Raw genomic sequence first — 23,306 nt, 5'->3', positions numbered from 1 at the left:
GAAAATAATTTTTAGGCAGGTATACTACACAAGTACCGAAACTTTGATCATTTTTGTAAAAAAAAAGAAAAAATTCTGAGGTTATGGGCTTTTTTGGGTATTAATAAAGGAACCCTGTCGTAACCGAATCGATGAACATTCTGAATTTCCCGCATATCATCCGTAGAGCGTCTTTGCACGTTCTGTCTGTACTCTCTTCTTTCTTTGCACTATCTCATTCTGCACCGTTTTGTGACCTGGACTCAAAAACAATATTATCGAAAAAATACGATCGCACAAATTTCTCATAATTAATTTTTGATCTACCTGTTTGCCCCAATCTTGTGTGCCCCAATCTTGGTGTCGTTGTTATTTTGTTGTGGCTGTTTTAGTCGAAGGGAGTCTAGTCAACAAGGTAGATCAAAAATAAATTATGAGAAAATTGTGAGATCGTGTTTTTCGATAATATATTACTAAATACATGTAAAATAAGTGTAGCTACACTTATTTTAAGAATGAATGATACGAATACTTTCTAGTTTCTAGAAGATTAAATTATTGATTTTTTGTGCAAGATAGAAGTTCGTGAAGTAGAGCAAGATTATTCATGTAAAAAATAAATAAGATATTTATGAAAAGTTTCAAGTTAATTAGCTGGAAACCGCAAAGAGAATGTTCCGAATACCTTGCTGAACATCGGCGACTAGGATAATCTGAAAATAAATTAGGGTTTATTTGACTAACGTAGGGCTTCCACGGTTTTAGAGCCTGATTCCTGCCCCTCGGTCTTTTGCCTTTTTTTTGTATTTTGACGTGAATTTACAAAAGTTTAATTTTCTTTTATCAATTTTATCAATTCGATATAATCAAAAGTATAAGGCGCGGGTTGAGACGAAGGTGAGGCAGGCAGGCGTTTAACGCCTACATGAAAGCCCTAGACCAACATGTTCAATGAAACATACCTTTTCTCCTATAACGTGACTCTCAATTTCTTCCGCAACCCTCTGTTGTATCTCCCAAAGCAAAGGGCTTCTGAGCCAAAGCAATGAATATTTGAAGATTCTCAGACACTCGTGTGATGATTTGTTTTCTGCTGACGCTGCGGATCGAGACTTGCGAGTGATTCCCAATAAGAACGTCTGCAAGGCAGTGATCACTAGCTCTGGTGGAAGAATCTGAAAAAAGTCCTGAATTTATTTCAACATTTGAAGTTCTAGCTACCTCATCATTTATTCGAACACGAATCCCTTCAATATCGTTTAACAAATCATCTAGAGTATCTGATTCGAGAGAAGTAAGAATGAGTTCTAACGAATTCAAGAATTTATGAAGCTTGATCTCGCCAGAATCAGTAATTACAGCTCCTTGCACACTTGATCCTATGTTCAAATAGGCAAGCTTGGTGTCTGGCTCAATACGGCGAATTTCTTGAATTGGAACATCTTCAATTTCTGAAGGAAAGTGTTGATTTTGAATGAAGATATCCTCGAATACAGGCTCCTGCTTTGGCTCGTCGTTAGACCACTCCTGTGCATTCGATGATGGACCGTTCGTCGTTAGATTACTCATTGCATTAAATGGATTTAATTGGGTATCTTGATCTTCATTGGGAGCCTCATCGTATGGCGCTACTTCTTCCACCTCAGCCGTGTCAGACAACTCTTTCTCCCCGATTTTGCGTCTCTTTTGGTACATTTCGTAGTAACTGTCCGACTTTCTTTTCCATTTCGCAACCAAACTCGTCTCATCCGTGACAGACCGAATGATTTTGCGTCTTTTTTGGTGCATTTTGTGGTAATTTGTAGATTTCCGCTTCTTCTTCTCAACCAATCTCGTCTCTCCTCCCAGTTCAATCTCTCCATCATTTGAAGTATATTTGACAATTAGCTGGTTTTTATCTAGTTGGACTTTGCCAGATGCTTCAATTCTGAAAACTCATTCAAGTGCATGGAATATGGAAATTCAACACTTACTGAGCAAGAAAATCAGATTCAACTTTGCCTTTCATTGCAAACATCATTCGGGTGCGCTCTTCGATTCTGTATTTGCTCCATTTACTCATATTTGGTGCCAGCTTTTTGTGAAATCTAGGATTTTCAAATTGTTTGAAATTGTCAAAAAAGAAATTATTTGCAACTTGGTGTAGTCAAAATGTTTTTCTTGTTTTATTATATTTAAAATTGAGTGAAAACACCGAATTTCATAATGAAACTTCTTGAAAACTTCTCAAAAAAATTAAGTGGCCACAAAAAAGTAACCTTCTACTTTTGGGTATTTAACTTTATTTTCTCGCGTTTTCAAATTGATTTAGGTATATTTAAAATTAATGAACCACCAGAAGTTACCAAATTTTATCACATCTGGCGATTCATCGACCCATCGAAATCAAGTTGGTCTAATTCAAATTTTTAACTAATTTTAGGTCATTTTTGAGACGCCATATTTTTTTGTTTGAGAAGTTTTCAAAAAGTTTCTCTATGAAATTCGGTGTTTTCAGACAATTTCAAGTCTAATCAAGCAATAAAAAAAATTTGCCTACACCACCTTTGATAACATTTCAAAAGTTTCAAAAAACTTGTTTCTTAAGTTGATAATATAGTTTCATTTGTTCGAAAAAATGAAAAACATATACAAAAATGGATATATATATATATATAAGTTTCAGCTTATAATTCTTTAGAAAACCATTGAAGTGAGCTACTGAATTTGAAGCTAAAGATTTGTACTTTTTTAAACAACTCACAAGTTGGAGTTTTAAAGAGGCTGGAATTTCAAAAGAAATACCGTATATTCTCTATTAGTGCTGCATGTATCACTAATTTCCAGGCCCTTTTTGAATGCAGCACTATTAGAGACTGCAGTACTGCTGGAGATGCAGCGCTAATAGAGAATATACGGCATTTGGAATCAAGGAATTTTTCACACAACTTGCTCTGCCAAACCTGCTGAAAGTTTCGGAGGGATCACAAATAACACTTTTTAATAGAACTAGTACTATGGTTTATGGAAGTCCGTTAATGAATATAAAGTCTTTCCTTGTTAGCATGTTTTTAATTCAAAAGACAGTACTTCTAACCTGCTACCATATCCATTTTCTGTAAACTTGCGACCTTCTTGGCGCTTGAATGCCTTCAATACTAAGGGCACCTTCATTGGTTCAACTGCATCTTTAGTCGTTTCGATAAGAAACTCCATGAATCTCGTGTATTCGGGACCTGTAGCTGGTTTTGACATAATATGACGACGAATCCCTTCCAATTTGAAATTTCCGTCGTTGGAGACATATTTTGTGATTCTTCTCTTATCATCCAATTGGACAGTTCCATGGGTTTCAATTCTGCAAAATAGTGTTTTTTGAAGTTTAAGGGGCTATTGTTACTTTATTAAACTCGAAATTGTCTGAAAACATCAAATTTCCACAATGAAACTTCCCAAAAAAATTTGGCGGCTCAAAAAATGACCTAAAATTAGTTAAAATGTGAAATTTGACAGACTTGTCAAGCGGCTGGAAACTTTTGGGTATACTAGTTAATTATTGAGCTTTTTCAAAAAGGCACGTGGTGTCAATTTAAGCCATTTTTGAGCCACCGTGACTTTTTAAAAGATGTTTGAAGAAGTTTCATTATGAAATTTTGTGTGTTTGAGACAATTTTGAATATAATAAGGCAATAGAAAATGTTTGACTACACCACTTTTAACAAAAAAGTGGTCAAATATATCGAAAATCCATGATTTATCGATTTTGTTTTAAAATTTGTAAAACCCGTTTTTTTTTTAATTTTTGATGTGCACAAAAAATCATGCACTGTTTAAAAAATCTTTTAAAACCTACGTCCTCAGAAAATCGTCTTCGATCTCACCACCAAACGCAAAGAATAATCGAACCCGGTCTTCAATACTGTAGTCACTATATTTATTCATATTTGGTGCCAAACTATAGCGAAATCTAAAATAAAATGATTTAAATACAAAAACTATATTGGTATGCCTATCTCACTTCCTATTATACATTTTGTCAGGATGTTTATGCCTCGGACCGGGCTCAAGTCGGCTAAATTCTTGAAAAATTCTTTTTGTCACCAGCAATGGTTCAATGACATCTCTAGTTTTTTCGATAAGGAAGTCCAAGAGCCTGACGAATTCGAGTCCTGTAGTGTCTATTGATAAACGTTCACGATCATCTTCCAAGGAAAATGTTCCGTCATTCGAGATGAATTTTGAGATTCTATGTTTTTCATTGAGCTCAACAGTTCCATGAGCTTGAATTCTGTAATTTATTTCAGATTTTATATCGAAAAGGTAAAAAATTCAACTTTTTTTTTCTAAATTTTATATGATTTTTTTGAAAATTGGAAAATTCTCAATTTGCCTATATTTCGATGTTTGATGGAACGCGCTTGCATTATTTTCATTTTTATTGATAGATTATTCTTTTTTTTTGCCTGATTTCTTGTGGTTTCAGGCTGTCCTATCGCACACTAAAGGCGGGAAAATATTATTTGAAGATGCGCATTTCGAGTAATTATTTTTTAATTTGAGCGCAAATTTTCGTGACATTTTTTATAATTTTTCAAATAAATTTAAAGTTATTTGAAAAATCGCTCTAAAAAACATTCGAAATGCGCTGTAACGGACGTCACAAATTTTCAAAAAATATTTTCCCGCCTTTCATCACGGAATTCTGGCTTCCCTCATAAATCGAAATGGCAGAAGTTGCCGAACTAGGCCATTTTGGGTCGGAGAGATTTTGTGTAGATTTACGGCGCGTTGCGTGTCGCGTCGCGTCGCGGCTCGTTTTAGTTGTAAAACTAAAGTTTGTTGTCCGCGTGGAGTACACGACTTTTCCACGCGTTGTCCGTCAGGCGATTGTCAATGGAGCGCGAAAATTCAATGAGAAAGGCCAGAACCCCGTGTTTCATGTACTGTGGAGCAATGGGACAACCTGACACCTCGTGTAATTTTTCATGTTTATTGTGTAATTTTACTGCTAATTTAGTAGAAAATTCAAGATAAACGTAAATTATTTTATAAGCGTCGGAATAAGAGCGACGTCAATCCTGAAAAAAAATTGATTTCACAGATTTGCTTGCATACTTTCTAATAAAAAATTTACATTTATCTTGAATTTCTCACTAAAATTTCCAGTAATATTACACAAAAAAAACCTGAAAAATCAATAAAAAATCACGTGGTGTCAGAATGTCCCATGTTGGGCTGATCTCCGAGAATTGCAGGAATTTAGACACATACTTCTAAATTGGTTTCGCATAGTTTAAAATTGTATTTTCTGTAGAACAAATTCCCGCATTTTTTGTAGATCAAGCTGCGATAGGAGTTTTGGCGGTAATTCAGAATTCGATGCAAATTGAAAAGTACCGTATATTCTCTATTAGTGCGGCACCCCACCACTCAACTTTGACAGCTCATATCTCGGTCACCTTTGATTTTGGTAAAAAGTCTTTAACTACGGAAATGTTTGTTAAAACTCCTTCTATGCTTAATGTTTTAAAAGGTCTTAATATCTTCAAAATCAATCAAGACATATGACGTCAAAGGTGAGCGATGGGGGTGCCGCACTAATAGAGAATATACGGTATCCGAATTTTAAAAAATTATATAAAATTTGGAAAAAAATAGTTTTTTACGATAATATTTGGTCACACTCTCCTCATTTTTCTCACCACCATTACTATTCCCCACCTTGTCAAAAAATCATCTTCAACTTTTCCACGTAATGCATACATCAATCGAATTCGTTCCTCAATACTGTACTTATTAAATTCGTTCATTTTCGGTGCAAAATGTGAGCAAAATCTAAACAAAAAAGTTGATGACAAAAGCCAAGTCCAGGTCTGTTTACCTTGGGTAACGCTTATCTTCCGGGATCAAACGACGATTGGGAAATTTTTTGAATACTTTTTTTGCCACCAATGGATAGATGGAATCCTTTGTCTGTTCCACTAGGAAATCCATGAATTCCGTGAGCTCGTCATTAGTGTACATCTTTTGTGATACTTAAACAAAGTACAATATTGAAAAGCAGTATGGCATTTTGATACTTGTGTAGTATACCTTTCCCGTAAATTTTAACCACTTCGAAAAAAAAAAATATATGTGACCCCTTTTTATTGCTTTATAACTTTTGAAATTGTCTGATAACACCGAATTTCATAATGAAATTTCTTTAGAAAAAATGTAGCGGCTTAAAAAATTACCTAAAATTTGTTAGTTTATAATCTGGAAACTAACTTTTTTGAAAAATCTTTTAATGGAAAACGTACTGGAAATATTTTTGGGTCATGAGGCATACTACTCAACTACCAAAACTTTGATCGTTTTTGTAAAAAAAAATCCTGAGTTAATGGGGTTTTCTTCGCGTTTTAAAATTTAATTAATAAAAGAACAGTGTCGTAACCAAATCGATGAACATTCTGAATTTCCCGCATATCATCCGTAGAGCGACTTTGCACGTTCTGTCTGTACTCTCTTCTTTCTTTGCACTCTCTCATTGTGTGAAGAAAAAAAATTGTTAATTTTGTGGGCGTGGCCTATTTCTGTGGAACTCTGTTCAAACTTTTAGAATCAGAAGATCCGAATTTTGTGTAATTTTTCAGAATTTTTTTGGAAAATGTATATTTTGTGGACGTGGCCTATTTCTATGCGCCTTTAAAGTCGCTATTTAAAACTAGAAAAATGGAGAAAATCAAGTTTTTAAAAATTTTTGAGAAGAAACGAAAATTGCCCATTTTGTGGGCATGGCCTATTTCTGTGCGCCTTTAAAGCCGTTTGAAAATTTGAAATTAGAAAAACCGAATTTTTGAGTCTTACAGATTTTTTTCGAAACATTTCCATGGGCGTGGCCTGCGAAGCTCCGCCCACGTTTCTGATTATTTTTGTGGATAGTGATTTTCGGGGATCTGAAAACCTGAAAATACGCATTTTTTCAGCGGGGACTGGAAAATGTGAAAATTTCGAAATTGGAAAATCACTTGCGGGGAACCAGAAACGCGAAATGTTAAGCGATTTCCATGATTTTTGTGGAAAAAGCACGAAAATTAAGCAAAATTCGCCATTTTTTGCAAAAGGGAGAGTTTACCAAAAGAAAATACTGAAATTTATATAGAAAAAATCAAAAATCGATAATGTATCATACATACATGTTGTGTATTGAGCGAGAGACAAGGAGAGAAGTAGTTTATTACAAGAAGTGTAAGAAGTAAATGAATTATAAAGAGAGGTCGCTTACGCGATAAGTTCATGATGACCCAAAGGTCACGTCTGTATAAAGTTCAGGTTTACGTTCCGTCCACAACAATACATAAGAAGAACAGGTAATAATTAAGAAATATCACAAAAAAAAAGGTGAAAAAAATTCCGAAAAATGTCTTCACAACCAGTGCGGAATGAGACGAACTCCAGGGAGCTGAGCACGAAGTTCTTCGGTTTTTTCAACGAGCGGAGTTTCACAGAAGACAAGACGATCCAGAGAGGGAATTGTCTGGAAGAAGGGCATCACGGCGGAGACAGAGGCGATTTGAGTGCCGGCAATTGAGAAGAATGTCAGATGGGATAGGCATGGGCTCGGTGGGAGGCTGGAAATTTGAAATTTATGGGATTTTTCAGAAAAATTTTGATTTTTGGGGGAAACCCGATTTTAATGCTGAAAAAAATTGATTTCTCCACAAAACTATCGATTTTCTATTACAATACCTGGGTTTCAAATATTGATTTTTTTTTTGGCAAATTGCCGTTTTTTCCCCAGAAAAAAGGTCATATTGGTATCGATTTTTTTCAGCAGATTAGTAATTTTTTTGTAAAAAAAGATAGATTTTCCCTGGCGGAAATATCGATTTTTCTTCAAAATTATAGTTGATTTTTTCGATTTTTAATGAATTATGGATTTTCGGCTGATTTTTTAATTTTTTTTTCCAAAATTATCGATTTTCCCAGCGGAAATATCGATTTTTTACAAAAGTATCGATTTTTCAAAGAGAAAAAAGTCATTTCTGACTTTAAAAAATTATTGATTTTCCTGCGAATTTATCGACTTTTGCACTACTATCGCTATCGATTTTTTGGCAGAAATATCGGGTTTTTGCCAAAAATTTTCGATTTTTCGGTCGCTTATTGATTTTCCGATAGATTATCGAAAATTTCCCGTTTTTTTTTCATTTTTTGCCTAAAAATTCAGAAAATTTCCAGTTTTTACCTCTCAATCGGATTCTCATTAATCGTGAGACTTTTCAAATTCGGGAGCACAATTCTCTGAATTTCCTTCAGCCGATTTCCAGAAAAATCCGCAGATCCAACAAATCCGGCCAAGTACTCAACTCCTTCCAAACTAGTCAGCTTGGAATATCTACAAGTCAGCCAATCGGTGTCGGGGCCCAAAATTCTCTCGAATTGTTCGCGAATCGAAAAGTTCAAATTTTGGCGGGAAATTAGCGATTTGTAGAGCTCCGAGCGCTTGGGATCCAGGTTTTCTGACAGATTTTCGAGATTTTTGATGATTTCTTCGTAAGATTTAATTGGTTGGTATTCGAGGAGCACGAGTGTTCGCATGTAGAGTGGCCACTGGAAAATTGTGATTTTTTTTTTGAAAAAAAAAAAAAAGTCGTTCTTTGAACGTTTTTTGGACAATTATTTGATGAAATTTTCCAATTTTTTCCAAATTTCAGATAATTCAAAAAATTGAAAATAGGTATTATCCTTGCATTTTAATAATTTTTGACAAGAAATTTTCTGAAAATCGAAAAAAAAGCGAATTTCAGAAAATAACTTTTTTTTTTGAAATTTCTTAATTTAAAAAAAATTCGGTAATTCAAATAATTTGAAAATAAACACTATTTTCACATTTTATTAGTTTTAAAAAAATTTACAGACACAATTTTTAAAAATGTTTAAAATGTTCAAATTTCTGAAAAAAAAATTTCTCCCTCATTTTTTTTTGATTTTTAAATTTTTTCAATATTCCAAAAAAATTTTTTTTTGAGATTTTTCCACTTTTTTAGCCATGCTTTGAGCTTGAACATGCTTAAATTCATCCCAACCTTATTCTTGGGCTCCAACTCTATAAGCTGCTTGCAATCCTCAAGAAGTTCTCCAATATAAGCTGGCTGTGGGACTTCCACAACATCATATATGGTCTTAAGACGATCCAAATTCACATATGGTTGCTCATTGAGCTCTGTCCAACTTATATTTTCCAAATCAGTGGGATTCGAGGTAACAACTCGAAGTGGAGTATCCGAAAGATACTGCCAAACTCGGCTTGATGTGGGATTCGGCGACGTTGATGAGAACTGGAAAAAATAATTTTTTTTGCGAAAATTTGGGAACTTGCTCTTTCAGCTTCAATATGCGTGATAAAACTGATAAAAAACACGGAAAACTGTGAAGGGAATGTAGGGGTACCGTAGTGGTATTATAGGGATACTGTAGGGTTACTGTAGTGAGACTATAGTGATACTGTGGGGTACTGTAGGGGTACTGTAGCGGTACTGTGAAGGGAATGTAGGGGTACCGTAGTTGTATTATAGGGATACTGTAGGGTTACTGTAGTGAGACTATAGGAATACTGTGGGGTACTGTAGGTGTACTGTAGGGGTACTGTAGCGGTACTGTGAAGGGAATGTAGGGGTACCGTAGTGGTATTATAGGGATACTGTAGGGTTACTGTAGTGAGACTATAGGAATACTGTGGGGTACTGTAGGTGTACTGTAGGGGTACTGTAGCGGTACTGTGAAGGGAATGTAGGGGTACCGTAGTTGTATTATAGGGATACTGTAGGGTTACTGTAGTGAGACTATAGGGATACTGTGGGGTACTGTAGGGGTACCGTAGTGGTATTTTAGGGATACTGTAGGGTTACTGTAGTGAGACTATAGGGATACTGTGGGGTACTGTAGGGGTACCGTAGTGGTATTTTAGGGATACTGTAGGGTTACTGTAGTGAGACTATAGGGATACTGTGGGGTACTGTAGGGGTACCGTAGTGGTATTATAGGGTTACTGTAGTGAGACTGTGGGGTACTGTAGGGGCACTGTGAAAGGAATGTAGGGGTACCGTAGTGGTATAAAAGGGATACTGTAGGGTTACTGTAGTGAGACTATAGGGATACTGTGGGGTACTGTAGGGGTACCGTAGTGGTATTTTAGGGATACTGTAGTGAGACTGTGGGGTACTGTAGGGGCACTGTGAAAGGAATGTAGGGGTACCGTAGTGGTATAAAAGGGATACTGTAGGGTTACTGTAGTGAGACTATAGGGATACTGTGGGGTACTGTAGGGGTACCGTAGTGGTATTATAGGGTTACTGTAGTGATACTATAGGGATACTGTGGGGTACTGTGGGGTACTGTAGGGGTACTGTAGCGGTACTGTAAAGGGAATGTAGGGGTACCGTAGTGGTATTATAGGGATACTGTAGTGGGATTGAATTTGCAATATAGGAGTACTGTAGGGGTACTGTAGTGATACTGTAAAGGGACTGTAGGGATACTGTAGAGATATTATAGGGTTACTATAGGGGTAATGTAGGGGCACTGTAGGGGTATTGTAGGGTTACTGTATTGATATTGTAGGGGTGCTGTGGGGGTACTGTAGTGATACCGCAGTGGCACTGTTGGGAAATGTAGGACTACTGTAGGATTACTGTAGCGTTTCGCATATTGAAGTTAAAGAAGAGAAATTTTAGAGCAAAATGATCCGAAAATCCAGTTTTTCAGGGTCTTACCGCTCTCCAACCGGTAGTATTCTCGGTATCGACAAAAGTGAGCAAGAATTGAATGGTGACGGCTCGCGAGAACACAAGTGTCGTATTATTTCCATGGAACGACGCGGAAATCAGCTCGATTGGGGTGTGGGATTCCGGGCGGACTGCAAGAAAAAAAATTGAACAATGCATACTGTAGGAGTGCTGTAGGGGTACTGCAGAGGTACGGTAGGATTACTGTAGGGTTGCTGTTATGATATGATGTAGGGGTACAGTACTGCATGGGTATTTTAGGGAGATTGTAGAGATAGTGTAGGGGTACTGTAGGGTTACTGTAGTGGTACAGTACTGTGGGATTACTGTAGGATTACTGTAGGTGCTCAAAACTCACGAAATTCCTTTCCACTTCCAACTTCCAACAGCCATCTCGTATAGGTCCATGCACTTTGGTCCTCGGCGTCCATAAAGAACGCGTTTTTCACTTTCTGAAAAAATTTTTTTTGGGAAAAAAATCGATTTTCTGCCAAATTTTCCGAAATTTTCAGCATTTACAAGTAGTACCTGAAGCTCGCTGGCAATCAGCTCATCGTCAATTTTCGGCGCGCCGGTCTTCTCGTCACGGTGGATGTTTTTCAGGGCGATTGATCTGAAAATTTCAGTTTTTTAAAAACCGGTTTTTTTGATGCCAAAAGATACCTATAATGCCAGGCACTGTAATTCGAAAAATTGTCATTAATCAGTTTATTCGAGAATTCCAGCTCTTCGGCTTCACTTCGCTTGGCCATTCTGGCGACGATGCGGCGGTGGTCCCAGCAGTGGAAATTTCTGAAAAAAATCGATAATTTATTGATTTTTGATTGGTTTTTAAAAATAAATCTATTTTAATGAATTTTTATCGATTTTTCACTAAATTTTTCAATTTTTTCAATCCATTTTCTCGTAAAAATTACCGGCAATCGAGTTGAAGAGCCTTCTCACAAAGAGCCAGCTCTTTTTTGAAATCCGGTGCCGATTGTCGTTGCAGGGCCCACGCACGTTGATACCATGCCGAGTAGGATTTCGGGTTCGACTGAAAATTTGAATATTTTAGAAAAATTGTTATTTTTGGAGATATTTTCAAATTTTTAAGCGCAAAAATAGATTTTTTTCAATTTCTAGTCTATTTTTAGCGGGAAATTAGAAATTTCTATTTTTGCGAGAAATTCAAATTCTCTCGCGCTCTGCAATCACCTTAATACACTCATAAGACAAAAAGAGCTCCCCAGCGAGCAAATTCTCAATCTTCTGCGAGCTTTTCGTCTTCTCCTCCTCCTCAGCATCCGCGCTCTGCTGAACTTTTTCGTTCGCCTCCATTCTCAGCTCGATCGTCGTTCTTCGAATATTCCAGAACGTGTAAATATCCGCATTTTTCTCTAAAATCGCTTGAGTCAACGACAAAATCTCGTCGTCATATTCTCCCTTTTCACGTTTTGCGACGATTTTGTCCCGAACATGAAGAAATTGTTGAGAGCGTTTCGTGTGCTCTTTTTGTTTGGCGGCTTTCTCCTCTTCGGTTGTTGGCACTTTTTTCACGAAATGCATTGTTTCTGGAATTGTGTTAAATATGAGTTGTACAGTGGAAAATTTTGTTTCAAAAAGACGAAAAGTTGCACTTTTGTGCGAAAATTCAATTTTTTTTAATTTTGAATTTATTTTTGAAACAAATTTAAAATATCTGTCAAAAATTCGACGATGGCCGTGAAAAAAATTGGCCCAAAAATTTAAAAATCTAGGCGAAAATCAGTGAAATTAGTGTTAAAATTGCGCAATTTTTAAATTTATTGTCGAAAAAATACAATCGCACAAATGTCTCATAATTTATTTTTGATCTACCTTGTTGACTAGGCTCCGCCCCCCCCCCCCCCTAATCTTGTTGCCGTTGTTATTTTGTTGTGGCTGTCTTGTCGAAGGAAGGGGAGGAGCCTAGTCAACGAGGTAGATCAAAAATAAATTATGAGAAATTTGTGCGATTGTATTTTTCGATAATAGCATAAAACAATGATTTTTCTAAATTTTAACACGGTTTTGGCGTATTTTATGCAGAATTTATTGATTTTTAGCGAAACCGGAAAAGTGTTCCTGTAAAATTGTCAATTTTAACGAATAAATGGAGAAAAACGGCTGTGATTCCATCAATTAACACACACCTTAGGGGAAACTATCGATTTTTCGCTGAAAAATAGGGTATTTGCGTTGCGAAAAAGACAGGGTGAACACCGGGAAAAAAATCAACACAAAATTTCGCAAATATTTTCTTCTCGAAGAATTTCGCAACTTTTATCTGTTTAAAAGTCTAGATTTAGCCCATAAAATTCCTTTATTTATGTGTAAAGTTGGGGGAAGGGATCGACATTTGCCATGTGGTTCGAAAAAAGTGTTTTAGGTCGATTTATGCGGAGCTTTTGTGACTGAAATGCTTGATTTTTTGCAATTTTTGCTGCAATAAAGATGAATTTCAGTCGAAATTTTGCAAAACAGTTAAAATTAAATTTTTTTGCTCTCAAATTATTCAGTTTTCATGTAAAATTCTCTATTTTTCAACCAACTTTAAACGAAAATATGAGAATTTTCAGATTTTCAGACTACACGAGCTGCGTAAATCGACACATGACCGATTTTTTACAATTTCGCGGCCACCTAGCAAAAATCGACATTAAAAACGAGGGGAAGGGGTACAAAAAAAATGCGAAAAAGATCAATACAAGCTCATAGAAAAAAAGAAAAAAATTATGCAGGTGTAATTATAAATTATTACAAAGTAAAATAAATATTAGCGTCAAAATACGATTTTTCAACGTTAAAATACTCAAAAAAATGGCTCAAAAATACAGATTGTCGTAGTGAAAATGGGAAAAAAAATCCGAAAAACAGGCAAATTAGCAAAAAAAAATTCGAATTTTTCACGTGGTTTCAGGTTGTCCCATCACGGTTTGATCTACAAAAAATTCGAGAGTTTTCTCTCATTTCCCGCATTTTTGTAGATCACACCGTGATGGGACAACCTGAAACCACGTTATTTTTCAGAAAAAAATTCAGATTTTAACTGAATTTTTTGTCCGTTTCTCGAATTTTTGGAGTGATTTTGGAGCATTTTGAAGTCGAAAAACATGATTTTAACGCCAAAAATTTAAATAAATACTAAAAATAAAGTGGAATGTTTTTAAAATTGTTTTCTGCGGTGATAATATCTTTTTCCTCTCGATGGGAAAAAGGAAATTTGGAGAAAAAGCTCATTTTTTGTGGAGGGGGAAACATGGATTAGAATAATACAATTATGACTAGTAATAGTAAATTATGAATTTTTGGCATTTTTCGAGGAGCTTTCGGGCTACCAAAACCCTGTAGTCCGTCCGCCGGGTGGATTCCTGGGCCGATTCGCCGCGGAGCCGCCAAAATCGATGGAAGATTCCATTACTTTGGTGCGATTTCGATCAAAATCTCCCGAATTCTTGTGGTGACCGTTTTGTTGGGGTTTTTGTTGTTGTGAGGAGGCTTCTCGTTCGACACGCTCCACGTTGGCGAACTGTAAAACGAGAAAAATTAGATTTTTTTGCGGGATATTTCGCCATGCCTGCCTGCCGTTTTTTGAAAAAAAATCGAAAGGATTTTTTTTTTATTTTTTGAAAACTTTTTTTCAAAATATCTCAAAAAAGGTACATTTTTATTAAAAATTGTTTGGGAACTCAATTTTTAAAGTAAAATTTTGAAAATTTAAGAAAAAATTCGGTTTTTCGAAATAAGCGGAAAAATCAATTTTTCAAAATTTTTTTCATAAAATAATTCCAGAAAAAGTAAATTTTTGGAAAACTTCGGAAAAAACAACTTTTTTTCAAATTATTTATCAAAGTTTTTCCAAAAAAAAAAGCTTTGTTTTGAAAAATTCAATTTTCTGAGAAAATTATCAGTTGTAATACAATTTCAGGCACAAATGTCGTCACAAAGCACATTTGCAGCTGATTTAGAAAAATAAAAAGTCCAAATCGTGATCGAAGACCCCACAAAAAAGTTTCGACCACGGCAGGATTCGAACCTGCAATCTTCTGCTCCGTAGGCAGACGCGTTATCCATTGCGCCACGCGGCCAGACACCACTCGCTACTCTCAATGCCGTTTACATTACTACACTCTGCTTACCTTATCCCTCTGCCCAACCATACTGAAGAGATAGGGAGAATTTGGCGAGAGACGCAGAAAACCTCCGGCTACCGGTGCCTCCCGAACTTCTCCATTCTGATAGGCAATTTTTCCGCCAACAATCGTCGCCGTCACCACCGAATGCACAGTGAGCCCGTCGTACATCGAATTCTCCTGTGAGCTCTGTGCTCGGCTCGACTCGAGGACTCGCTTTCCACTGGCATCCCAAATTACGAGATCAGCGTCGGCGCCGACTGCAATTCGGCCCTTTTTCGGGTACATATTGAACATTTTCGCAGCGTTCGTTGAGGTGACCGCCACGAAACGCATCGCATCGATTCGACCGCTTCGTACCGCCCGTTCCCATACGACTGCCATGCGTTCTTCGGCTCCTGCAAAAAAAAAAAAAACGATTTTTTCTTTAAATGTTGATTTTAAGCCATTAAAACTGAGAAATTTCGATTTTTTTTCCGTTCTTGAGGAAAAATCGAAAATTGTCCATTTTGTGAGCGTGGCCACTTTCTATGCGCCTTTAATGTCGCTAAAATTTTAACAATCGAGAAAATTCAAGTTTTTCTTCAATTTTGAGAGAAAAACTGCAAAATTGTCCATTTTGTGGGCGGGGCCTGTGAAGGCCCGCCCACTTCTCTGTTAAGTTTTGTGGAAATTTATTCTCGGTGATCTGAAATCTCGGAAATAAGCGTTTTTTTACAGTGGGGACTAGAAAATGTGAAAATTTCGAAATTAGATAAATCACTTCCGGGGATTCAGAAACATGAAATTTTAGGGGATTTCCGGGATTTTTTGTGGAAAATAATTTTGGAATATTGGCAAAAAACACGAAAATTAAACAAAATCCGTCATTTTTTTTTTGCAAAAAAATTGCAAAATATCTCAATTTTTACCCGTAGATCCCTTCTGCGCGATGGCAAAATCCTTGGCCGCTACTCTGGTCGCCGAGTTGACCGGCCGATGTCCGGACGTACAAACCACCAGAGGCTGCGTCGAAAGTGCTCCGATCATCCGATCCGGAGCCCCACGTCTCAGTGGAACATCCGTCAGATGAGCCGACGCAAATCTCAAATCCTGACTGAAAAGTGCCGAGCCATCAGCCGTCACAGCAGCCGATGCAATCTCAGCGTGAGCCAGAGCTCCTGAAGCCCGGGCCTTCTCTATCGCCGCCAGAGAGTCTGCTGACGAGACCTGCACAATGGAAATCGGACAGGAAGCCAGATTCCCGAGTACACAGACTCCGCTAACCCTATCAGCTTCCAGGCTTTCAGGCCGCGACTGTGGGAAGCCTTCGGGCCCAGTGACTCCGAGCTTCAGCATCTTTTTCTCCAGCATCGCGACGATCGACTTGTTCTCCGGGACTACACGGATTAGGGCTCCGAGCCGTTTTACGTGCTCAAAGAGCTCAAGGAGCTTATCGTCTGTCAGGGAGACACCGTCGAGCACAAAACTATTGATTCCTTCGTTTTTCACGAGCTCCGACATTTCTTGCTCACAGAAATCCGTAATCGCCACAGAAAGTGCCACGTGGCACGAGATTCCAGACTTTTCCAGTTGATTTTTCACCCGCTTAACAGCCGAGACCACCGATTCGGCGCCACGTGGCCGAACGACTTCAACGATGGTTCCGGTACCGCCAGCGATTGCAGATTTACAGCCAGTCGAGAGATCATCGACGGAAGAATCGGTGACCTGAGTGTAGACATCGATTCCGGCGGGAAGGGCGAGCTTTCCCGCGGCGTCGAGCACTTCGGCGCCTTCTGGAGCTTCGAGGTTTGGGGCGACGTTTCTGGAAAAAAATAAGGATTTTAAGGGGTTTTTGGCTTTTTTTTTGTGGGGATTTTCGCGCATTTTACAGCTTTTTCAGAGGTTTTGCAGTGAAATTTCTAAATTTCAACTGAATTTTGATTATTTTTCAAATTTTTCAGATATAAATAGATATATAATAGTTTCTGAGCATATTCAAGCTTTTTCTTGATTTTTCCGCATTTTTCGTGTCACTGGCTGTTTTTTTTTTGTTGTTGTGAAATTTGTGTTTTTTCATCGATTCTTGATCTATTTGCATTAAAATTGCAAGAAAATTTCGAAAAACAACGCTTTTCTTTGAAAATCAGTGGTAAATGATCACTAGTTTCCAATTTTTCACAAAAAATGTTTTTCGGAAGTCGTGTAGATTTACGCAGCTCGTGTACTCCTCGTGGAGAAGAGGAGTTTACAGTGTTTTGTTGATAAAATAGCTTGATTTTTCATTGTAAGTAACATGTAAACTGCCATTATATCTCTTATTAATAGAGTTTTAGACAAAAACCATGCAAAATTCAAGAATTTTGGCCAAAAACTGACAATCTTTCTCCTCCGGGAGTACACGACAGCTGAGTAAATCGACTACACTCATTCTAACGTTTTTCACGTGAAAGTAACACGCAAGTGCTCCGAATTTTCATAAAATTCTGTGGGAATTTGCCGAATTAGGCCACGGCCGAGGCTAGATTTATGGCGCGTTGCGTGCCGCGTAGAGGCTTGGTCCACTTTCCCACGCGTTGTCCGCCAGGCGATTGTCATTAGAGCGCGGGAAATGCAATGAGGAAGGCCAGAAGTCTGTGCAAGCTATCTTGACACATGTGTGGCCGAACTTTCTCCATACACTTTTTCGCGGCCACGTAGCCTAAAGTCGACAAATTTCTAATCCCTTTCAAAAACGGGATGAAGTACCTTCCGGTGAACTAGTGACCGGGGCACCTGTCCTTGACATCAGCTTTCCGCCTTTCTCCCTCGTCTGTCTAATTAGCGATTAGCCCCCCCCCCCCCCCCCGCTTTCTCCCAAAATCGCATGTTCCTTTAAACCAGTGGCTAATTGCGATGACGAGGCCCTCTTGTTCCGGGCGGTAATCAATCAAATACGCATTAGCAAGGCGTCTTCCATCTGCTCGTGTCATGCCGGATTTGTTCAGAGATTTTGAGATACACCACTAAATTGACACCCGGAAGTGCTCATTTTGCAATGATGCTCCGAGAGCTGCGCTGGAGCAATTTTGACACCCATAAACGCTCATTTTTAGGTTGATGCTCCAAGAGCAGCTGAGAGCACAGAGATTTGTGGGAAAGCAAAGATTTTCTAATTATTTGACACCCAAAATTGCTTATTTTCAGAGATATTACTCTAGGAGCAGCGGAGCAACCCAGTTCTCGTGAAAAATAGGGAAATTGTCACGAAATTGACACTAAAAACTGCTCATTTTTCACACTTGAAAAAACCAAATTTTGCATGATAACTGCTCTATGAGCTCCAGGAGCAACATATACCTCAGCTATAGGTTAAAAAGTAGGGTTTTGTCGTTAATTTGACACCCAGATTTGCTCATTTCCAGGGCCAATGCTCCGGAAGCAACTGAGAAGACCCCTCCCTCCACCATTAAATTGACACCCGGAAGTGCTCTCTAATTTGACGTGGTGCTCCAGGGGCAGTGAAAGTGTGGAGACGAACACACATCGGCTCCGAGAGCCCTTCAGTTGGCGTGTGTGTGTGTGTGTGTGTGCACTTCAAAAAGGCTAAGACTTGGCTCTCCGGCGGACGAGGAATCAGAGAACGGACGAGTAGAGGAGACGCAGAGGCGTACAACTCGTAAGAGGAAACAAGTATCGCGTTTCGCATGGGTCCACTCAAATTTGATGTGAAATCGAGCAGAAATCGAGAAAATGTGTGCAACATGACGTCATAGGGTTGACCTTTTGCCGTAAAGGCCTCTTCTGGATCCGTGGTCTAGAAAAATCCCGTTTCTAGGCCATATAACCCAACTTTAGGCTAAAAGTCCCGAATAATCGGGTGCTCGGCGTCTTTACAAGAGGATCAGTGGCCGTGGCCGCAAGACAACTAGGCCACCTTAACAAAAAATGGATTTTCTCGAAAATGAGCACTTTTTTCGGCAAATTTCCCAAAATTTTCAGCGAAAACACTAATTTTCGGCGGTAAAATTGTGAATTTTAGAGATTTTCGACAAAATTTCAACTTTTTTCCGGATTTTCCCCCAAACTCGGGCACTTTCACTCATTTTTTCCCGATTTTTTCCAACGAAAAGTCCCTTTTTCCCCATTTTTTGCGAAGGAATTCAATTAAAATGGCTACGAGAATTGCGAAATTCCGTGGAAAAAACTTGGCATTCGTTTGCTTAATAGGCGTAGGAGAATTGCGAAATTGGTTCGAGAATCGGAAAATTGCGAAATTTGAGCGAAAATGAGGCTGAAAACTAAGAAATTGACAATTTTTTTGGAAAATTGGGGGAAACAAATAAATTTTTGAACTCAAAATAGAAAAAAATGTTAAAAATGGGATTTTTGTAGAAAAAATATTTTAATTCTTTTTTTTTTTTGGCCTGAAAGCTCCAAATATTGGGCTGGTTTTAATATAATTTTCACAAGAAAAAGTTTTTTTTTAGCTTAAAAAAGTAAAAATCTATAAAAATTTTAAATTCCGAGAAAAAAAAACGTATTTGGGACAGAAATTTCAATCAATTTCTTGAAAATTCACGAAAAATTCACAATTTCTAGACTAAAAAATTCTCAACATTAAATTAAAAACCAATTTTCCAGGGAAAAACTATATTTTTAACTCAAAAATTTACAAATTCAGACAAATTCTCAATTTCTGTGCTGCAAATCGCTGAAAATTCGCTTAAAACCTCTTTTTTTTACCGAAAAATTCAATTTTGAGCTCAAAATTCTTGAAATTCGCTTTTTTGTTTCTTAAAATCACAAAAATCTCATGAAAATTCACAATTTGTAAATGAAAATTTTAAAATTCGCGGTAAATTCAGTTTCTGGGCTAAAAATGCAAAAAAACTTCATAAAAATTCACAAATTTTAGCTGAAAATCACAAAAATCTTACGAAAATTCACAATATCTGGACTAAAATTGCTCAAAATTCCGATTAAAGAGGTCAATTTTTGACCGAAAAATTCAATTTTCAACTCAAAAATCCGACTTACTGAATAATTCCATCTTCAATCAGAATATCAGCTACAAAAATCGCATCGTCATTGACAATTTGAGCATTTTTGACGAGCAAAATCGACATTTCACCGCCGCCTCCGTTGCCGTCGTCTCCACTATTCTTCTTCTCAGCAGCCGACTGCGCAGAGCTCTCACCGTCTGCCGTCTCTTCAATCGCCCCACTATTTCGTCGGTCTGTCGGCGTCTCTCCATTTCTTGTACTATCTCCGTCTTCGGAAGGATGACCCTTTTTGGAGGAAGAAGAGCCATTGTCGTCGTCGTCTTTTTCGTCCACTTTCGATTCGTATTGAGGCTGGAGAAAGTAAGAGATAAAGGATGAAGAAAAGAGAAGCTTTTTGCAATAAAATTGACAATTTTATAGGAATTTAAAGCTTTTTAGAGTAAAAATTGGGTAAAAACATAGAAAATTAACACTTTTATGTTTAAATTTTGCCATTTTCAAGCTAAAATTGCCTGAAAATTGCTATTTTTAGGGCTTTTAGAGAGAAAATTGGCTGAAAAAATTGGGGAAATTGGTTGAAAAAAATCACTCTTAAAGTTGTAAAAATAAGCTTTTTGCAATAAAAATTACCAGTTCTATAGTAAATTTTGAGCTTTTTTGGAGATTTTTCAGGCTAAAATCGCCTGAAATTTATAATTTGTATTAAAAGAGCTTTTTGCTGCAAAATACTGTACTTCTAGAGCTAATTTTCAAAATTGTGAAAAATTTGACTTTTCTTGTGTTAAAAACGTTATTTTAGAGCCAAATTATTGAAAATTGCCACGAAAAGTGGAAAATTACACTTTTTGCAAAAAAATTGACAGCTTTAGGAAATTTAGAGCTTTTTAGAGAAAAAAATTAACTAAAAATCGCTTGGAAAATTAACAAAAGTGCAATATAATTGGCAGTTGGAGCAAAAATTGCTCAATAATGTGGAAAAAAACTAGATTTTAATTTCTATTTTAGGAACAAATTGCCTGAAATCGGGGTTTTCTTTTAAAAAATCTGAAAATTCATTTAACCTATAATTGTCACTGAAATTTCTGAATTTCTCACCATTTTTCTATTTTTTTCTGCTCAAAATTTCGCGATTTTTCAAACAATTACAGTGAACATTAATTTTTTAATTGTTCTCCAGGTGACATCTGTTCAAACAATTCTCTCTCCCTCCGTCACAAACAAACAAAACGCCGCGAAAAACTTGCTAAACTATATCAAAAATTGATGGAAAGGACACAGAAAAATGGGAAAACTCGTGAATAAATCACGAACCTCTTCCATTTCTTGAGCTTCAGCCTCAGGCTCTTCCTCATCGTCAACGCCGGCGCCAATATCTGGACCGGGAAGCGATTCGGCGGGGTTGAAGCTTTTCGGGTAGCTTTGAGGATCTAAAACGTCTTCTTTCGCTTCTTGCCAATCCGAATCGAAGTCTGGCGTCGATTTTTCTCCGCGCAACACCTTTTCCGCCGGGCAGTTCGGGTCGGGGGGTAGTTCTGTAAAAAATTCTGCAATAAATACTTATTTTCTACATTTTTAATGGTTTTAAACACAGATTTGTGGCTTATAAACCACAAATTCTCTCGAAAAATCTGATTTTCTCACCAATATCCGTCATATCCATCTGTTCGAACCCTTCAAACCATTCTGGGCCAGGCTGAGAGAGTTTAGCATTGCTTACAACACGATCGGATGGCTGAAAATCAAAAAAATTGAAGAAAATTGCAGGAAAATCGGTTAGAAATTACAAAAATTGGGCTTTTAAATTTCAAAAAAATAACTAAAAAAAAACAAAACTCGTCGAGACCCACGTTTCGCAAAGTGATGTGTACCTTTAAAGTTACGGTAGTTGATAATGAAGGTTTAAGAGAGTTTTGCCTGGTTTTTGGTATATTTGACATAAAAAATTAATGAAAATTGGAATATAAAAATTATTTTAACATATAAAGTCAAGAAAACATTAGAAATAATGGCAAAAATCCTAAAAACTAAAGAAAAACAATTTTCGTGGCGAAACCTGGACTATATAAATTGTGATGCGCCTTCAAAGATTACTGTAGGACACGTTTGAATTTATTTTTCTATTTTATTTTATTTTTTCATTTTTTCTTCTTTCTTTCCGGGATGTTTTCGATTTATTCTAGAATTTTTTACTGTAAACACAAGTTTTTATCAAATTTTTCGTAAATCAACGTGGTTTTGCCCTGAACATTGCGACTTTTCGTATCCTGCGACATTAGAAGTTAGAAAAATTTTTAAACTCACCGCGTCGGCTGGGTTTTCTCGTTTTGATGGCGCTGGTGACGTGCTGCCTCCGCCACCAAATAGCTCCTAGAAAATTCGATTTTTCACCAAGTTTGCTAGAATTTTGATTTTTTAAACGGGAAACCCACCATCATTGCCGACGACATCTCGAGACCCTTGTTCTTGTGCCGCGCTGGAGCCGGAATCGCATCTTTAACCGGAATCGGAGAGGATTTTCCTTCGGATCGGGCCGACGTTGGCAGTGAGGACACACTCGTCTTTTTAACAATTGCCGAGCTTCGGCTGTTCGGACGGCTCCCTAGCTTATTCACTCCTAAATTGGGCAAAAACTTCGCTTAAAATTACGGGAAAACGTGACTAATCTAACCTTCACTACTCCTACTTTTATTAGAAACAGTCTCCAGGTCATCCAGATTCCTGAGCGTTGGAATTACAGATTTCTCGGTGCCAGTGCTCGATGGAGCTCTAGAATATGGAGAATCTGCTAGAAATGTGATTTCTACGTAGTACTTTGTGCCTTGTTGCTCTCTAAAATTGGATTTAATTGGAAAAAAAAACCACGGAAAACGCAAAACTTACACATGATTTGCTGATCGAATTGGTGCTAAAAACGGGAACATTTTCCAGTGATGTCCGCCAACTATTTGGCCCTCCTCTAGTGATAAATGTGTATTTTGCGCGCTTTCTGTAACGAAAAATTGGGTTTTTTCAATTATTTTTAGGTTAAAAAGAGGTAAAAATGAAGATTGGAGGAAAAAAGACGGGAAAATTTCAATTTTCGGATTAACTATGGTAATTGCGGTGGTAAATCTTCTTTAGAAATTTGCAAAATGTGACTTTGGGGGAACTTTCGAGGGGAAAAAACAAAATTTCCAGTGGTTTTTCAGGGGTTTAATCAAATTTTAAAGAAAAATTCATAAATTTTGAAATTTTTCTACGGAAAAAATGGCTTTTTACACATATTTTATGTAAATTTAGCAATTTTTAGTGTGAATTCTCTCACGAGACTAAAAATCTTATTCCTGCAGGAAAAAATCTAAAAATACAACAAAAATATTGTATTTTCAAAAAATAATGTTTTAGTTTTTCTAATGTTTTTTTTCTTAGAAAATCGATTTTTTTGCAAATCGAAAGAAAAAAATCTTCAAAAACCCAAAAAATGCTCCAAAATTGAAAAA

General features: G+C 37.1%; 3 protein-coding genes and 3 non-coding genes across 9 annotated transcripts; 1 reads left to right on the top strand and 5 right to left on the bottom strand.

The window, feature by feature from the left end:
• Positions 1-570: 570 nt before the first annotated feature.
• M57.1 (SPK domain-containing protein) lies at positions 571-5,993 on the bottom strand. Its single transcript, NM_067967.7, has 9 exons — positions 5,840-5,993; positions 5,680-5,793; positions 3,977-4,246; positions 3,812-3,925; positions 3,056-3,316; positions 1,953-2,066; positions 1,201-1,906; positions 942-1,154; positions 571-692 (listed from the first exon to the last, which is right to left on the bottom strand). The coding sequence occupies exons 1-9, from the start codon at positions 5,980-5,982 to the stop codon at positions 630-632; spliced, it is 1,998 nt and encodes a 665-aa protein (NP_500368.1). The 5' UTR covers positions 5,983-5,993; the 3' UTR covers positions 571-629.
• A 1,167-nt stretch (positions 5,994-7,160) lies between these two features.
• Positions 7,161-12,280, bottom strand: M57.2 (the record flags this gene model as incomplete). 2 transcript variants are annotated; one of them, NM_067966.5, is made up of 9 exons in its annotated part: positions 7,161-7,571; positions 8,189-8,553; positions 9,030-9,281; positions 10,716-10,858; positions 11,086-11,179; positions 11,256-11,340; positions 11,391-11,519; positions 11,645-11,763; positions 11,925-12,280. In NM_067966.5, the coding sequence occupies 9 exons, from the start codon at positions 12,273-12,275 to the stop codon at positions 7,367-7,369; spliced, it is 1,743 nt and encodes a 580-aa protein (NP_500367.1). The 2 variants fall into 2 exon arrangements, with proteins under 2 accessions (NP_500367.1, NP_001368209.1); NM_001380149.1 differs by lacking the exons at positions 8,189-8,553; positions 9,030-9,281; positions 10,716-10,858; ... (3 more) ...; positions 11,645-11,763; positions 11,925-12,280 and having other exon boundaries at positions 7,367-7,492.
• A 751-nt stretch (positions 12,281-13,031) lies between these two features.
• Positions 13,032-22,748, bottom strand: unc-33 (the record flags this gene model as incomplete). Of its 3 annotated transcripts, NM_001038349.4 has the most annotated exons (10): positions 13,032-14,256; positions 14,867-15,258; positions 15,772-16,667; positions 19,862-20,178; positions 21,139-21,359; positions 21,469-21,559; positions 22,129-22,194; positions 22,257-22,441; positions 22,496-22,656; positions 22,708-22,748. In NM_001038349.4, 10 exons carry the CDS (start codon positions 22,746-22,748, stop codon positions 14,062-14,064), a joined length of 2,565 nt encoding a protein of 854 aa, NP_001033438.1. The 3 variants fall into 3 exon arrangements, with proteins under 3 accessions (NP_001033438.1, NP_001368216.1, NP_001368210.1); NM_001380147.1 differs by lacking the exons at positions 22,129-22,194; positions 22,257-22,441; positions 22,496-22,656; positions 22,708-22,748 and having other exon boundaries at positions 14,062-14,256; positions 21,469-21,487; NM_001380148.1 differs by lacking the exons at positions 21,139-21,359; positions 21,469-21,559; positions 22,129-22,194; ... (1 more) ...; positions 22,496-22,656; positions 22,708-22,748 and having other exon boundaries at positions 14,062-14,256; positions 19,862-19,950.
• Y37E11C.3 lies at positions 14,732-14,822 on the top strand. The gene has a single exon (NR_131463.1). It is a non-coding gene; the product is annotated as an Unclassified non-coding RNA Y37E11C.3 (non-coding RNA).
• Positions 14,743-14,815, bottom strand: M57.t1. Its single transcript has one exon. It is a non-coding gene; the product is annotated as a tRNA-Arg (tRNA).
• M57.3 lies at positions 17,607-17,676 on the bottom strand. Its single transcript, NR_101898.1, has one exon. It is a non-coding gene; the product is annotated as an Unclassified non-coding RNA M57.3 (non-coding RNA).
• Positions 22,749-23,306: the final 558 nt, after the last annotated feature.

Source organism: Caenorhabditis elegans, chromosome IV, assembly GCF_000002985.6.
Source record: "Caenorhabditis elegans chromosome IV".
Lineage (NCBI taxonomy): Eukaryota > Metazoa > Nematoda > Chromadorea > Rhabditida > Rhabditidae > Caenorhabditis > Caenorhabditis elegans.
Note: the sequence above shows the minus strand (reverse complement) of the source record. Positions and strands in the feature narration are given on the sequence as shown.

What these genes read in the sequence shown, in the direction of transcription:
- M57.1 (NM_067967.7), bottom strand. Translation starts at nt 5,982, where the DNA reads ATGTACACTAATGACGAGCTCACGGAATTCATGGATTTCCTAGTGGAA. An exon ending in GAAGATGATTTTTTGACAAG is followed by an intron (nt 4,247 to 5,679) that starts GTGGGGAATAGT and finishes AATAAATTACAG; the next exon opens with AATTCAAGCTCATGGAACTG. An exon ending in GTGTTCGAATAAATGATGAG is followed by an intron (nt 1,155 to 1,200) that starts GTAGCTAGAACT and finishes GACTTTTTTCAG; the next exon opens with ATTCTTCCACCAGAGCTAGT.